The sequence below is a fragment of the Rhipicephalus sanguineus genome, chromosome 5, assembly GCF_013339695.2.
Source record: "Rhipicephalus sanguineus isolate Rsan-2018 chromosome 5, BIME_Rsan_1.4, whole genome shotgun sequence".
In the NCBI taxonomy this organism is placed as follows: domain Eukaryota; kingdom Metazoa; phylum Arthropoda; class Arachnida; order Ixodida; family Ixodidae; genus Rhipicephalus; species Rhipicephalus sanguineus.
The window spans coordinates 127,895,693-127,912,982 of NC_051180.1; the positions used below are offsets into that span (position 1 = coordinate 127,895,693).

The following is a 17,290-nucleotide window of genomic DNA, read 5'->3' on the forward strand; positions in this document are numbered from 1 at the left end:
AGTTATTTTTAAAAGGCCATGTTTTAAGAATACATTTGCCGTATGATCTCGGTATCCAAGGTTTTCTATTGAGCGAACTGCTCGCTTCTGAAGAGTTACAAGCCGATTCAGATTTGATTGGCATGTGGTTCCCCATAAAAGTAGGCAGTAACTAAGGTGAGATTGAATTAATGCGCGATACAAGCGACGTTTCAACCAAACGGGAACGAAGTGCCTAATCCTAAACAATGTGCCAGTTGACTTACAGATGCTGGAATGAATCTTTATGACATGTTGCTTGAAACTCCAAGAGACTTAAAGAGAACTCCAAGAATCTTAAAAACAGAAGTCCGTTCGATTACGGCGTCATTAAACTTGATACAAATAGAACAGTCGTCAGGCTTATTTACAGGCTTAAAAACAACATATTTGGTTTTACTGACATTCAGCTGTAACTGGTTCACTGAAAGCCAAACATCAAGTTGATCTAGCCAAATGTTAGCTGTAGTTTCGAGCCCACATAGACTGTTACCGGAAAAAAATAAACTTGTGTCGTCAGCGTACAAAACTATATCAGGAGTAAGTGGTATGTTAGCAATGTCATTAGTATATAATATAAAGAAAAGAGGACCTAATATTGATCCTTGTGGGGCACCAAGAGTTATTTCTTTCATCTGTGAACAAAACCCGTTATAACATGTGTATTATAATCTCGAGGTGAAGTAATTTTGAATCATGCTGAGAGCAACCCCACGAATTCCATAGTACGCTAGTTTATTAAATAAGATGGGATGTTTAATCGAATCAAAAGCTTTTCTGAGGTCCAGGAAAAGGCCGACAGTGTATAATTTGTTCTCAAAATTACTAAGAATCTTTTCCTTCACCTCAACAAGAGCTGTTTCCGTAGACCTATGTTCACGGAAGCCAAACTGCTGATCCACAAGGGCATGAGTGTCATCGAGGAACTTAGTCGGCACTTAAGGTACGACGTGTATGACCGACTCGCCCAGCAGCATGCATTATGTGTGTTTAACTTTGTATTACATTATTTAACTGCTAAACTACATTCCAAACCAACATATTTATCGACAGGGAATACAAACTGTCTAAACGCACTAGCAGACAGCGTGACGTTTATTAACTTCCTAAATCGTCAATTTATATATTTTTTTAGTAAGTGACAGTTACAAAATGCCATACTGAAACGTTCCGTATGCCATTCTAATAATTCTGTATGTTTCCGTAAGATTCTTACAGAAATATATGGCAAATGTATGGCAAATACATGGAAAAATTTGTAGGACGCCTGAGCTTGTCCTCAACAGTAGAACGAGATAGCGTAAACTGGCACCGTTCGCATCGCTTAGCTTCTCGACGGACACATCAACCGTACCAAAAGGAATGGGACGTCTGTGTTAGTAACACTGGCCGCTTAAAACTATCCGAGAACACCTGCTGCAAGTACAGTTGCGAAGTTCCTACTGCGCCGTAATTCTTCATTTCGCAAATCAGCGAAACATCCATTACGCGTCCGTAAGGCAACACGCGAACCTACGCAGCTGCTCACTTTATTGATGCTTTTGCTGCTGATGATGATTAAATATGTGTGAGCGCTTTTGTAATGAGTGGGTCTTTAAACCTCTCACTCGTTGTGCAATTCACATGTCTTGACGCCTGGCGCGATTCTACGCTCTACCACGCAGTCTCCTTGCATTCCATGACATTTGTATAGGTTTTTTTTTTCAGAAACAGTTATTTGCAATGGCTTGGCTCTGTGGTAGAACACCTGCTTGCCACGCAAAATGCCTGGCTTCGATTGGTACTCGAATCAAAGTTTCTTTTATAATTTATTTATTTGCATCTGTCTCGAATTTTCGCTCACGGACAACGCAGATTTTTGCCTCACAAGAAACGAGGACGATGGTGGCACCGAAATTTCTGCGAACTATATAACGCTATCTCGTTAAAACATATAGATTCCATAAGGAAACATATGGAATTATTGGAAAGGCGTACGGAACGTTTCACTAGGGTAGCATATATGCATAAGCAATAATATGGCCATATATCTTCAACAAAGCTCGGTAATGAGACAAAGCGTGATCAAACCCTTTGCTGCAATTTATGCATTGTTTTGCATAACCTTTCACTATGAAGTACAGGGCAGTTCGCCATATAGCATCGCTGTATCCACAGAGCTGGCATTGTCTCTTTTCGTGTTTCAAATGAAATCGTTTTACTCATTTACACATGAGAAACTGCTTTGTTTCTGTAGTGTCAATTTGAGACTCAAATGCAAGGACACCTGACATTGTCTGATATTTTGCTAGAGCTAAATTCGTAATGCACAATCCCATTTATTAGAAAAAACTAGATATGGTGGCCATATTTGCCTGAATCGATTTATGCTACTATATATGCTATATATGCTATATATGCTACTAGGGTAGCATATATGCTACCCTAGTGAAACGTTCCGTACGCCTTTCCAATAATTCCATATGTTTCCTTATGGAATCTATATGTTTTAACGAGATAGACACCGATGACCACTTTTTATTGTACCTGTTTTCTTTAGTGCAATGGAAAGCTTACCGATCAGCAGGGTTGCCAGGTCTAAAAGACAAAATATAACAAGGAAATTGGAAAAACAAGGCGGAAAGTAGTCACCTTGATCCAAGGGAAGTAAAAGTAGCCAAAAGCTACGCTTGTGTGAAACCAACTTGATGTTCTTATTTAAATGCCTAAATAAAAGAGCCTTTTGGCGGAAATGAAAATGTGTTCACCATGAAAACTTCAAACTCAGTGTTGCTGAGATCCAAGCATGAATTGGTCACTATATTAATCATGTTGCGCCGGATGACTAAGCGTTTACGCTGTTGAAAAATGTCACTGTCCTCAAGCAGCCTGCGTGACGTTTCTTAGAAACGATTAAAAGTAATGATAATTATTCAAAATGAGTATACGGAATGAGCACGCTCGAAATAGCTGCTGAGATCGATGTATAAATTTTCACTTTCGCAATGGTTCCTTGCGTGATGACGAAGCCCGAACAGGTAATACATATTCCAGAGTCGCCGCCCGTACTTGATCCTAGAAAATAGCCCAAACAGTTCATGGCATATCGAATTTCTCATGCCGATGAATGCAGAGCGCCCTGAATTAACATGGCAAGTTGGGCGAGTTTGTCCGCAGCATACTTGGTTGAATGTGCAGCGCGGCATAGACTAGTGACAAATAATTGATGACACGAACGCTTTGGATGCGGAGCGCTTTCGATTCCTGTTCACTTCGAATTGCTGTTTAACGTCACGTCTAGCAATGGGTGGCCCGCAAAATAAGGTGCCATGTAACAGTTTTTCCGAAGTCCCAGTCTTGTATCCAAATCATTTCCTTTTGTTTTAGTGCGTGAAGCCTGATTGACTGGCTGGTTATTATTGTGTAGTTTTTTTATATTTTTAATGATCCCCACCATCGACTGTTACTGCTTCTTAGGCCACTGAGCCATTATTTTTGTTAAAGTTGTGTAAACAAAGTGCCAAATTCGATTTTGGGAGCTGTAAACGCGCTTTGGTTGCCATTATTTGACACCACATACTCGAACGTCAGCGGCTGCAACACATCCAGATATCAATAATTTGCCTCAAATCGAAGGACCACGATAGGGGCCAAATAGTAGCCAAGTAGCCAAGACATTTTTTTGCCACCGCCGGCCTCCAAAGGTAACCAAACTGGCGCAAAGTAGTGAAACCTGGCAACCCCGCCGGTCAGAGCGTCTAATCACGGAATGGTAACGCGGAGAGCGCCGTGACTCGATTATAATCTGAATTTGTTTTTCTGCGGTGACTGCGAATTCGTTCGTACGGCACATGCTCATAAGAGTGGGAGGTGAGCGCCACAGCGGTTCGCGTTTGGGTAGGGTTCTGTTTGGTGTCGCAGAAGTCTGTTGCCAGACTCGGGGGTCAATGTTGCCAGACTGCCACTAGATTTGGCGGCTAAATTTGCCCCTGCAGTTTCAGCTTTCCCGTAAAGTCCCTGTGTAAAGTTCCTGGGTTACGTGCGCCCCAGTGACACGGGCACACCACGGACGCTGGCACAGATGGGCGCCTGCCCCGAAGGGGCAGGCGCGCCGGCTAAACAGCGCGTGGCAGCGACAGCGGCCAGTAGCACGTGACGGAGACCCTGCCAACCAAAAATGGCCGCACTAGCGAAGCGAGGGCGAAGCCACAATTAGTTTTCCGCGCCCGAAGGGCGCAGAGGGCCTTCACTGAGCAACATGAAAATAATGTGCTCCCGTTTGTGGGAAACCATCGATGTCTATAGCGTTGAAACGTCTCTCGAAGCCAGGCAAAGCGCCTGCCAGCGGATACCCACAAGTCTGGCAACAGACTTCTGTGACACCAAACAGAACCCTGCCCGCGTTTGTGCGCTGCGGCTTGCTTTCATGCGTGTTGCACTAGTTGGCGCGAAGCCAGTTCCGCTTCTCAGTGTTGACTCGTTTTGCCTCGTAAGCAGCACATAAAACAGAGCGGGGATGGATAACGATATACATACTCTTATATTGAACACTAATTATGGTGCGCACAAAAGCATCAGACTACGTACAGCAAGTGGAACGACCCCATAGTGCAGCATCAAGCTCTTCCGCTAGGCTGCGCGACATACCGGTGTTCTACGGTTTTTAAGCGCACTTTAAACATATGATCCTGTTCAAGTCGCGAAAAGGACGCTTGAATCTCTCACTATAAAGCACGGTCTTTTCACTTCCTTCAGGAAATTGTTGCACGTTCTGACCAGTTCTTGGTTAGTTTAGGCATACCCAGAATGTTAAATGGCAGTGACAATGCTTAGCACAAAGTAGTAAGCGCACTAATACGACAGAACACAGTGCGCTGATTGCTAGAAACACTATTACTTCATGTGTGTACGTGCCTTCTCCTTCTATAGATGAGTACGGAATGCCCGTGAAAAAAAGCCGCCAGAAGTTTTCGCGGGGACGAGCCGCCTCTAAGGGACCTCTAATGAATTGGTCCGAAATCATTCCTCCACCACCCGAGAAGCCACCCAGTGAAGTTGGTTCCCAACTAAATACTCCTTCGTCCCTCAGAAGGACGTCACCTCATAATAGACAGCCAAAACAAAGCGTGAGTGTTGCAGAAATCTGTGCTCGTCGATTTTACAGAATAGTATAGTGTACCTTTTTTTCATTCATTGCTTTATTTTGTCCACCTTAACCATTTTGTGTCATTCATCAAATTAGCTCGTTTTATTAGAACAAGACCAACTAGCAAATGGTCCCGTCAAATAAATCCAAGTAAGCAGAGTCAACTGGTTAAAAAGACCACAATACATGTAAAATAATTGTTAGCTACCTAAACTAGCCTACCTACTCCGCCTAAACTTCCACTTGTTAATGTTAGACATGCACCACATGTTGTATATTAGTTGTTTTAAGATACATCGAATAATTTATGATAAACAATGAAAAGAACTAGCAAGAACTACTTGATATATCACATTGGAATACTAAATGTGATAATGTACATGACACTGATAGTCTTTAGATTTCGCTTCCTGCTTCATATATTTATGAATTTAATTGTGTGTTAGAGAAGATTTAATTATGCAATGAAAGGAGTCTCAAATCACTACATTTTCAGACGAAGAAGGAAGAACAAATCCAAAACTAGAGTTATTCAAACAATTGCACAACTTCTCAATCAACTGGCATTGCTGACCTTGCTCTAAAAAGTTTCATTCAATAGTGAGAAATAGTGAGAAATTTGGCTAGTTGGCGCTTGTTCATATTGTAATGTTGTAAGTGCAACTCGCAGCTATGAAAGGATGGACGGCCTAAACAAGGACAAATGCTTTTGTTTGGTGTATACTCTTGTAGCTGCTAATTGTACTCCGTGCATTATGGGATCATCAAAACATTATGGCTCAAGCACATGTATATAAAAACCAGAGAAGGCATTGAGCATAACATATATGTTGCTTCTCTACCTTTCCAGCTCCAACCAAGTACAGCGCAGCTATCCCACAATTTAAGGGGAATGCAAGTCCTGCCACGACTTCCTGCCCCATCGCCTAAGGGTTCCCTAAATCAGTCCAGCAACAGTCTAGGGAACTGCCATGCAGACCTCTACCAAGAGGGCAGCCCCTTTCTTCCCAGGCCAACCAATTCCTTTTTGAAACCTTTGCAGCCACAGCACATTCAACAGCCACAAACGCAGATATTCAGTAACCCGTTTATGGATCGAGGAGTACAATCATCACTGCCATCGCTCATCAGCGAGCCTACATCCTTCAATTCTGCCATGGAGTCATCAGGTCCACGGTTGGCCACACTTCAAGGTCAGCATTGTCAAATAGCATTCACGAAAGCTGATTGTTTTGAAGTTCTGTGTTAGAATCCACTAACACAGCAGGATCAAGATCAACAAATGAGCTTCATTTCCCAAGAAAGCACGAAGGAAGAAAAATCACAGTGAAATCTCATTTTCCCACCGTGAAAAACTTAGAGAGCAAAGTAGCAAATCTCCGCGCAGTCCCAAAAACATCAAATGACAAGAATTGCATAAATATAACCAGAAAAATACCAAGTTTTTTAGAAATCAGTGCTTATGAAAGCAGCCACAAAAAGGGAACAAACGGGGCACTGAACTTACAGCTGAATTTATTGAAAAGCATGCTTGTTTAATGAAAGCATTTTTCCCAATAAACTCAGCGTTAGGTTTGGTGTTTTGTGTGTCCCTTCTCCCGGTGTGTACAGCTCTGTTCTTAAAGCAATATGGAAAATCACCAACTGGTCAAACCTGCCATTCTTTTTCGAATGCATAATACTGTGCGAAATATATTTAATATAAATATTTAGCATTTCATTAATACATTGTACTATAAAATCATTATAATATCCTGGAGCAATGAACAATATGGTGGTGTGCAGAAGCCACTTTCTATTAGTAGCAGCTTGATGAGGGCTAGTTGGTTCATAATTTAGAGCCACGAAAGTTAAAGCGCCTTTCGTGACAGCTAACTTTCGTGGCATTTTCTATTATTTCTTAGTTTGAAGGCAACATTCAGAAACGTAACAAATACTATTGTGGAGCGTCTTATCACTAGAACTTCTCGGAAACTTCATTTTGCATAAAAGATGATCTTAAATTTACGCGAAGAGAAAGTGACCACACGTAAACACACAGTAAAAATGACTTAACGGTACTTATATGTCATTTACCCTAGCATATCGCAACCAACTTACAGTTTAAGGTTTTCTACTTTAAGTTCAAAGACAATTACACCGATTTTCGTTTTAGAAATAGGACCATAGCCCAAGGAGATTATTTTTTCAGGTCATCTGACAGCTAAGAGGTAAAGGTAGAGATATGTGAATTTTGTTACCTTCACAAGCTATTCAGCTGCTTTGAAAAATAACTTAGCAAGTGACATGGCAAATAAACATTTTGAAAGAATATTCAAGTTCCTAATTGTATTTTGTGTCACGCTGTATGCTGACTGGTAAGACCATACTTTAACTACCTGAACTCTGTTATAATGCATTAAAAAGTTTTTGTATGCTATTCAAGAAGTTTTTATACTACGCAAAAAAAATCCAGATACAAGAGCAATTAAACTACTGTGACATGGGTTATTGCGGGTGGAACAGATTCCGCTTTGCTGTTTCAGTTGAATTACTACAAAAGTAGATTAACTTCAGTGCTCAAACATGAAAGAAGCCTGCCAGCTCTGCCCTCGGGCATTATTCTTGCCAGGACACATCTACCAGCCAGGAGATGCCGAATCTGATCTGGAGGATGCATCACAGCCGCAGTCGTTGGAGTCTAGTGCTGGAGGAGACACAGATTATGCACCGAGCCACAGTAAGTGATGCGGACGTGCAATAGATCTTCCAGTAACAGTTGTAGTAGGTTTGTCACAGAGATGCATTGATATTAAGAAAAATCATTCCACTTCCTTTTCACAGCGATAACAGTTGGTTATACGGACACTAGAGGTGGATTTTTTTCCGTAGCCGTCATATTATCATCGTTAACACTAAATCATAGCATCGCCCCACGCATCGTATATTCCATGTCCGCTCGCGCGAAATTTGCAGACCGGGGTGACTCCAGCCAAACACAACGAAGCCACGGAAATTATAGGGGGCATTATTTGTAATCCCTAAATGTAGTTTAGTAATTATGTCACAAATACGAAGGAATTAACTTGGGCGAAAAATCAACTATGCAGCAGGTAGGGACCAGTAAACTGGACGTGAGAGCGACCGCGCCCGACGCTCAATTGATAGAGCATCGCACGCGTTATCCAAAGGTTGTAGGTTCGGTTCCTAAGGGCTGCAAACTTGCTTTTTAGTCCACTTTAACTATTTTTTATTTATGTCGTAATTACTACGTACAATTAAAGAATACATATATTGTCCCCTATACTTCCCTTTGGATTCAATGTCTTGGTTTCATTAGGTTGTGTGTAGCAAAGCAACGAGCCCTTTATCCATTCCCCTTGTTTCATTAATTCATTACGAGGTCCTCCTTCCGGCAGACTTTAAGCTTTTAGAAAGTATACGAGGGTTTATTCGTCAGCTGTCGGCTCGAAAAAAGGTCACGTACTGCGTGACGCAAGCTGGCAAAAAAGAGGGGTCCGCACTCGCTGTCAAGGCTACGAGCGGCGCTGGCCAACACTCCCAGGTTTAAACGCGCAGAAATACTCAGCTAAATGGTTGGAAGTGCCACCGCCGCCGTAGCTCATTTGGTGGAGTATCAGACACGTTATCCAAAGGTTTAAGGCTCGGTCCCTATCGACGGTGAAGTTGTTTTTTCGTCCACTTTTATTCTTTTTTGTTTGTGTCATAATCTCTAATTACCAATCCTGATTTTTTCTGTTCGGTGTAGCCGCAGATTTTCCTACGCCAAAGCATTAAGGGGGGTCCAAATTGTTTGATATAAAGTATAGTTTGATTTACCCAAGGTCGATATAGCCGCATTTGACTGTACACCGACAGAAACAGCTGATTTTCAAAAAGCCCTTGAAATTCAGCTGTAAAAAACATGTCCCACGCGTAAGTAAGTGCAAATGAGCTGAAAGAGAGGATTATCACAGCAGTGAGGCAGGTATTAAAATAGCGACTTAACTGAAATGACAAAGCAGCTAAATGACCACGCTTTGTCGAGCGCTAAACACGTTACCGCATTTCGCAAAGGGAGACAAGCTCACGGTATGTAGAACATACGGCTAAATTGTTACAATTCAAACATCACAGACCAAGAGAAAACATAAAGACGGTGGTACGGCACACATAATTGATATCTGGAATACTTTGCCACTGTAATGCAATGACACCATTACTGCAGAATAACTGAACTACTGTGCAAAAGTACAAGCCATCATTTTGCTTCCGAAAATCCATAAAGCTAGCCAGGTAGACAGCCCAAAAATAACACAGCAGGTTAGGTAGGTGATTACAATCCATGATGAGAGAGTTACCTACCAAGTTTAGACTACTTAGCTTAAAGTGTCTGGCTCAATTACGCTTCCTGAGCAGATTGGACTTGTTTCCGCATTTCACAGAAAAGTGTAGTCTCGCATAACGCAAAACTCAACAATACAGGCTCTTAGCATGGACATCGCAGCTGACCGTGAAAATGGGAAGCATGATGGATCACGCTTCCTCCCTTTGCATAGAACAATCGGTGCTGCATCCAGGAGAGAAACAATGGTTCAAGCGTTGCTTAGGTGCCATTCATGAGCTTCAGCATCACACATTCAGATAAAAACTGGCGGAACACGCCCTATCAAGTGCTTTCAAGACATGAAACATGCAGCCGCATTCAAGAGGGAGCGATTGCAGTGCCGCTGCTTCGTTCGCCATCGGCGGCATCTCAGGCCTTCATGGGTCGCTGGCTCCGGAATTTGCACTGCTTCTTTCTATTTTACTGCATCTTTCAGTTATTAACGATGACATTCTTACAAATATGAAACGCAGCCATACTTTGCTAGCACAGTTAGGTTTTTAACAACACCACACTCTCAAAGTAGCAAGGTCACTTAGCATGGTACTGAACTTTAACAATTCCGGCAGAAACCACGTCACGATGAATGTCCACCTTAATGCAACCGGCATCGAAACGAAGTATCAAGATGATGTGTTGCAGCATCCCTGAATTTTCTATTGCCGATATCTCGAATTTTCTGTTAATTACATCTTCCGTACTTTGGAGTTTCTGCAATTTTCTGCAGCTTAACAACCCTTTTTCGATCAGCGCATGCTGTGGTCACATTTTTTCACCTCACTTATTCTTGTTGCTCGTTTATGCTGCCTAATAACGCTAATGGCATTAAACGACTAAAGAATTGTTTCTAGCTGTTAGTATAATGTTCGTGCACACTCTGTGCTACCTTTATGCAGCACCATCCTGGGCCAGCACAACCGAGCAAAGCAACAGTTCTTGCACGAGTGGCTGCTCGAGCGGGGAAAGTTCCTACGATGACTCTGTCTACAATGAAGGGGACTTTGCGAGTGCGGTAATGCGAGCAGCTCAAAATGCTGGCTTCCAAGTCAATGGATCGGTCATCTCTACAGTGCCTCCACCAGCAGCGCAAGGTCAGCTGCTTTCATCCATTTTATGATAACATTTAGTATTAGGTAAACAGTATAGCATGCAAGATATAAACCTTGGTTCGAAAATTGTGAACCTGTTATTGGTGAGAAAAACACCAACTCCAGTGTATTACTGAAGAAACGAGGATTATCAGGGCGGAGGAGACGTAATAATAAAATACAGCGAAAACACTACCCTAAATCGTTGCTCCGGCATATTGTCCAGTAGACATGGGTCGCCAGGCGTACCGGTGCTGCCACTGCCCATTGTACAGCACATTGTTCCCGCAGGTACCGAGGTAAGCATTCGGCGTTAGCTGTTAGGTGCATCGTCCAATGGGGCAATGTGCCAGTCGGACACCGTACCCAACATGTCCAGCCACGATGAAACGTACCTCGCAACTCCGCGCAAAGCAAAAATTAATTTCTCACCACAGTAATTGGCAGAGCGCATGCAAATACGAAACACCAAAAGACGTTAGCGGGTGCATCGTCACAGACAAACCTCACGAGTGTGCCTTTCTGTAGACTGCAAGGGCTGCATCGATGAAGACAATGGCGTGCGCATCTTCTTGAGAGGGCGCTGAGAACAAGGTTCTTGATAATAAAATATTGTCAGAATTTTTTTGCACATTACGCCGAAATAAAATTGTTCGGGAAATAAACATGAAATATTCCTTGGCCCTGAAATAAACTCGGCTTTTCGCTATTAGGGCTTGTTTCCTCCTTGCCTAGCCACACTTCAATCGGAGAACCCATACCTGCCCTTGTAGATGTCGCTGGCTACAGGTTCTTAATCACTTTTCGCCCGAAGCATCGCGACCTATTTGAATCGACCTTGCGAAACCTTCTTAAAAACGTTTTCGCTAATGTATTCACAAGATGCACGTGACTCATAACAAGTTCTTGAAGCTTCGAAAAGATTCGGTACACGGCATCTTTAACGTGCTAGCCGAGCTTGCAACTTATGTGAAAACCAGTGGCAGGTTATGCTAAAAAATTATGGTCACTGTTGACGGGTACAAGCTAATTTCACTTTCGTTTCCTTCAAGATGGCAAAAATACCATTCCCGAATGGCTGCTCAACCAACAAAATGATGAACTCCGAAACACACAAAGGCACGGAATTAAAACGTTAATTCATCACGCCAAGGATGATGGTGAGTACAAGATACTAAACATGAACCGGTAGTAAAAAAAAATACAGAGCCAACAGCTGATGGCACTGTGGGGACTTTCAGTCCTGAAGGTATTATCATCAATACAAAGTGCGTGATGTTAACTTGCAGGAACACACCCCCACATTCAATTGCTGTCCTTAAAGGAACACCGACATCAAATTCACGCAGTCAACGTTTTTGCATCCACGAGTAGTTATTGACCCACTAATAGCGACTCGCGACCCTAAATGCAACTGAAGGACGAATACCTATCTGTTTTATTGATTTATAGCACCGGTATCTAGCACGATTCAAAACGGTCGGCAAGTCCGCCATTGTTTAGTGCTGGCAGCGCTTCCTCGCGGTCACCTCCAGACCGCGCCCCAGCTGACCACTTGTCTACAGAAAGGAGTGACGTGAGGCTCAACTGTTCTGCTAACATTTCGTCTGCTAGGCGCGCACCTTTAGTTGTGCGTTGTCACCAGCATCGCCGTCGTCGCTGTCAAAAGTGTCGACTAGCGTTAAGACGATATCCTGGAACTTGGAATCGCCGCGATACGCGACGTCGCGACTCGTTTTCGCTTCGACCCTTGGGAAAACAGCGATTCAAAAATAGACGCCCTTCCAAGCAGCAACGAGCTGGTGCCCGTGGACGCACCTTGGGCCATGCTCGCTTGTGTGTCCCTATTAGCTATAGAAGAGGATTCTAGCGTGCGCGGCATTCCGGTGTACGCACAGGGGTCTGCGGAATATCGGTATAGCGAATGCACACCAGCGAAGAAACAGAATACGTTAGGTTTCTACAATAACAATTCTGTGCTTGCCAGATTCTTCTTTGCACCACCAGATGGCCCCACCTATCCGGCCTTTCAAGGTTACGGCTGCAGTAACCCGGTATTACGATAGCGCAAAGAAGTCTACGGACGAACTAAAATTCACTATTAACGCTACCTGCGTGTTACTTGTTAGCGATGATATTTATCAATACGCTACTCCACTTCAATAGGTTGTGGTCGTTTTGGCGTGTGTCGTACGTGTAATGAAATTACACACTCATTCCGCTTTCTCCGCGCTTTCATTAACAACATTTTACCTGCAGCTCACAACGGTTCCTCAACATGCTGACTGACGAAAACTCATCTAGCTCATGCTCTTTACTTTCGCCTGTCTTTTCTTGGTGGTTTGCGGCTTGTAATTTCATGAAATCATTCAAAGCGGGACGACAAAGATCAGGCACGAAGAGTGAGAGCATTTCCAGGCGTCGCCGCCAGTCGGCGCCAAGAAAAAAACACTACGACTGTCGACGTCATTGCTAACAGCATTCGTCACTCAGGATGGCATGCGCCACACCGAACACGTCACATAGCGTCGATTTTTGCAGGGCCGCTTTAACTGATGCTTCGTACTGCATTCTTCACCTCTCTCAAGGTCAAGCTATACACTTTCTCTTCAATATCAGGGAGACAGTTTGTTTCCAGCTCTATTGCGCAATTGCAGGTAGGTAAGACATGTGATGTTTCAGACTGTGCTAAGCGTGCAGTGTGTACTCATTTTAGGAGTCTCGTACGAGCAGCAAAGTTTCCCGATATATGACGACCCTCCCGACATGGTGGCACCTCCGAGAAGATCGGGGAAGCAGAGCTGGAAGGTAGTCAGTTGAGACGACGTCACTGCCCAAACTTGCTACTCAAAATGGCTTGCCCGTAGGCTTTCCTATTAGTAAAAAGGGCAGCAGCGACTCAGGCAGGACATCCGGTAAGTGAAGCAAATGTTCTTATAATGTCGGTAGCGAGAGAATGGTCATGCACATAAAGCTGTTGATCATCAGGCAGGTCATACTTCACAAGAGTACTATGCACGCATAGAAAATTTGTATCGAATTTTTCTAAGGGGAATGGTCATAGTGCATGAAGCATTTAAGAGATCCTCAAGGTTAAATGGCACCATCTAAAGCGTAGCGTAGTCCCAAAGCTTTGATACTGATTCGCTGCTTTGCTCAAGACTCTCAGGAAGGGACCAAACCGGTCTTGACGCATTGGGACTGCCTTAAGCTATAACTGGTGCCAGTTTAACCTCCCAACCAGTCAAACAGGCCTCTGTCGAAGATGTTTACATTTAAGCACTTGACGAACCAACTTAAAGTCATTATAAGTACGCATGCATTATCTCATTTCGTTGTTTTCTATATGTGCAAGCAGCCAACAATAGGCAGTGCCATACTAAAATTAGCGAGTGTTGGTCTTATGCGAGTAAATGCGCTAGGCGTCACAGAAACTATGTTTTGTTTCCCAAGATTAATTCGTGATCTAGGGTATACTTTGTCTGCTTTGTAATTTTATATCCGAGTTTGCATGCTTTAATTTATATCACTGAAGACCTTTAGCAATTTTAGCTCATAGAATAGTTTTTTTTTTCATGCTGAACAAAAGGCTGCTCCTTCTGAAAGTCCCCCTTTATGTCCTATAGAATTCCGTGCATTAAACAAAAATGGTGGCTCGGAACAACTCTCAACAAGCACAGACGCTTCCACGGGTTGGTTTTCATGCATGGCTAAAGAGGCGCGGTCACACCCAAACGCTTAATTCGTCATGCTAAGGATCTTGCAGTGTTACAATTAAATGTCAAATCCACTACAAACTCAGCATACTTATATACAACTTTGAATAATACTTGCGATTTGTGTCGTGTGTGTCTGAAACTATGTTTAAGCGCCTGCTTTATGTTTTTGTTTTGTGGCCGGTTATGAATTTTTAACGTGATTGTGTGTGCCTCCACTTTTAGGATTCGCGATGTGGGCGTATGAAGGTCGGCGATAAAAGTTAGCACAACACCGACAGTGAGGCTTGCAGGCCGGCTGTCACGGCAGATGCTTGAAGACCTAGATGAGAGTAGGTGAACGGCGCTGCGGATGACGACATCGGCACAGCTGGCACAGTGCCAACTCACACAGGTAGCACGGTGTGGAGCACATGGCTTCGGCACCGGACATAATTTGGCACTCAGAGAGGCACATAATCGTTGCTTGGAAAAAACAATCAGTGGTTCATCGCTGTAATGTAATGTGGGCAAAACAGAAATAATTAAACAATGATAGCATAAAGTAAAGGAAGCGCGCTCACGTGAAACATAAGTTCGCTTCGTCATATGAGAGTTATGCTTGTTCTGTGCGTATTTCACAACTTGTGCAATTAGTCAACAGTTCATGAAGTGGTCGTGTAGCTATGAACAATGAACCATAGTGCCTGTCCTGCGGATTGGCAATGAGTACATAGGAGATTGTGCAAATCAGTAGTGCACAAGTAGTGATGCCCAGTTTTTGCTACTCCTTAAACATGCACTAGTTCTACTCATTTAATTAAAATGTTTGCCTAAAGTGGTCCCCTCTGGAAGTCCCAGCTTATGGCCCTTATTTTCATAGGCTTGATGGGGGTTCGACTAAGCAAAATGCCAATTTCTTGGTCAACACCATGGTAAAGATGCTTTCTATTAAAGCAATGACTTAATGAGCCACCGTTGTGTCACAGCAAGACTCTCATTCCTGAGTGGCAATGACAAACATGGATTTATGGCAGACAAAACATCGAAATAAAGCATATGATAGTCATGGTACTTAAACGGGAAAACACCAGGAACTCCTTTTTTATGTGGAATTTCAATTGTAACGAGCCAGAGGATTAGCTGGAAGAGCCATATTACTTGGCATTATTATTTATGCAGTACGTGGTGTATTGATAGCCATACATTATTGATGTGGAATGAAGTATTGAGTGAATGAGGTCTTTACTATGGCATCCGTACTAGCCAGTAGATTACTAAGATCAGTTACACATGAAGTATTGACGTCAGGAAAATATTCATTTATGCAAACTCGACATGATAACTTTAACATTTAATTGGCTCATCCCTCTCATTCTTTCACTTTCCAGTGTGTATATTTAAATCATGGGTCAACATGAAGTGGGTCAACTTTCAACAGAGGTTCTCCTCTATGCACGATATGATGAGCCCTCAACGATGGTAGTTGAATCAAGATCACCGAGTGAGATCCTGCCACTTACGGATGCAAAGACGAAAGCGCCGAACGAAAGGTCTCTCGTTGAACTTCAATGTGATTTTTCTGACCAAGTTCCTTTTGTTGCCGAAGAAAGAGTGATCCTAATTTATGTGAGAAGTCCACCGAAGCATGCAAGATGGTGATGTGTGTGCCAAACGAGAAGTGATGCCATGATGCAATAATTGGGAAATTATAGGACATGCCAGTAGAGAAGACACTGTATAGTGTGTGTTCATGAGATGTGCGAGTGCATGTGTGTGTAGAATGAGTGTAAAAAATGTACAGTGTGTGTTCATGAGATGTGTGAGCGCGCGTGTGTGTAAAATGACTGTAAAAATGTGTGACAGTGTTTGTGTAAATGTGCGTGCGCAATCGCAAGCACAACTCCTTTTGTAATACGTTAAAACTTTGATGTGCCTAATGGCGGACATTGTTATTGTCTGGCACGGTCTTCACTCCCGTGCCACATCCCAGCATATCAATGGACTGAACTGTGCGGTTTGTTTTTGTGATGCTTCGCGAGTTGTAAATTAGTGTATAGGCCTAACATGACTCAATGGTACACCACGAAAAAGGCAGGCACGATCGATTAACCTGGACGCAATGAATATCGCGAGGAGTAACGCGTTGATTACGAAGCCATAAATTTTCAGCCTGCTTTTTTTTCCCGCTGTACCTTGAAGCCATTTTTTCGGACTGTTGAAACAGCACTCTAAGGCACTGTTTCGGTGGAGCATAGTTACTCTCCAATTCCTCATTTGTCGTTGGTTGGTGTACAGGTAGCAGCGGAATGTTTTTAAGCAGGCACATCGTGTCATGCGGCTTCTTAATTTATTGTTGGATATTTAATTTTTAAGCGGTGATAGTACTTGCAGGGAAAGAAGTGTGCATGTACAAAGAGAAAAAAACAGTCACCAGAAATAAAATTCACTTTTTTCTCTCCTATGAAACTGAAACAAGTCTGTGCATGTGTCTCCTAGCACCGAAAATAGCATCTGCGTGTAGCTTATAGGCCTAATGCAACAATAATTTGCATTGACAAAAGGACATTTCTAGTGAGAGAGAAAGAGAAAATAAAAATTAGCGCAGCTTGCACTAAGTCGCGCAAGGCTGCGTCATAGCAGAGCTGGTTGGCACCTAGCTGGTCCTGGTTTGGCAAGGCTTTCAACCTCTCCACTCTCTCTTTTCCACCCCTTGCTATGCTGTACTATGCATGGCTATGCTTGCTATCTTTTCTATCTTTTTTTTTCTGACTGCGTCTATCTATCTGTTTTTCCCTGTCTATTTCTTTCTCTACCTTTCTGTCTTTTTCTCTCTTTATTCCAATTCTTTCTCCTCTTTTCTTTTTCTTTCTATGTCATTCTCTCCCTCTCTGTAGTCATCTCTTGCCTTCTACCTTTTTGTCTCGTTCTTTCCTTTCTTTCTATATATTTCTCTATTTCGTTCTCTCTCTCTACTCGTTCTCCCCGCCTCCTTATC

The 17,290-nt window shown here is 42.9% G+C and overlaps 1 protein-coding gene across 1 annotated transcript in view; it reads left to right on the forward strand.

Annotated features, from left to right (window-relative positions):
- Positions 1-16,760, forward strand: part of LOC119394233 (roundabout homolog 1) — a 200,194-nt gene extending 183,434 nt beyond the window's left edge. Inside the window, exons 20-26 of the mRNA XM_037661520.2 lie at positions 4,927-5,123; positions 5,994-6,336; positions 7,755-7,862; positions 10,406-10,600; positions 11,650-11,757; positions 13,314-13,512; positions 15,684-16,760. Of these exons, the coding sequence (XP_037517448.1) occupies positions 4,927-5,123; positions 5,994-6,336; positions 7,755-7,862; positions 10,406-10,600; positions 11,650-11,757; positions 13,314-13,417 (1,055 nt within the window). The 3' untranslated portion in view covers positions 13,418-13,512; positions 15,684-16,760. The remainder of the gene's footprint in view (positions 1-4,926; positions 5,124-5,993; positions 6,337-7,754; positions 7,863-10,405; positions 10,601-11,649; positions 11,758-13,313; positions 13,513-15,683) is intronic.
- Positions 16,761-17,290: the final 530 nt, after the last annotated feature.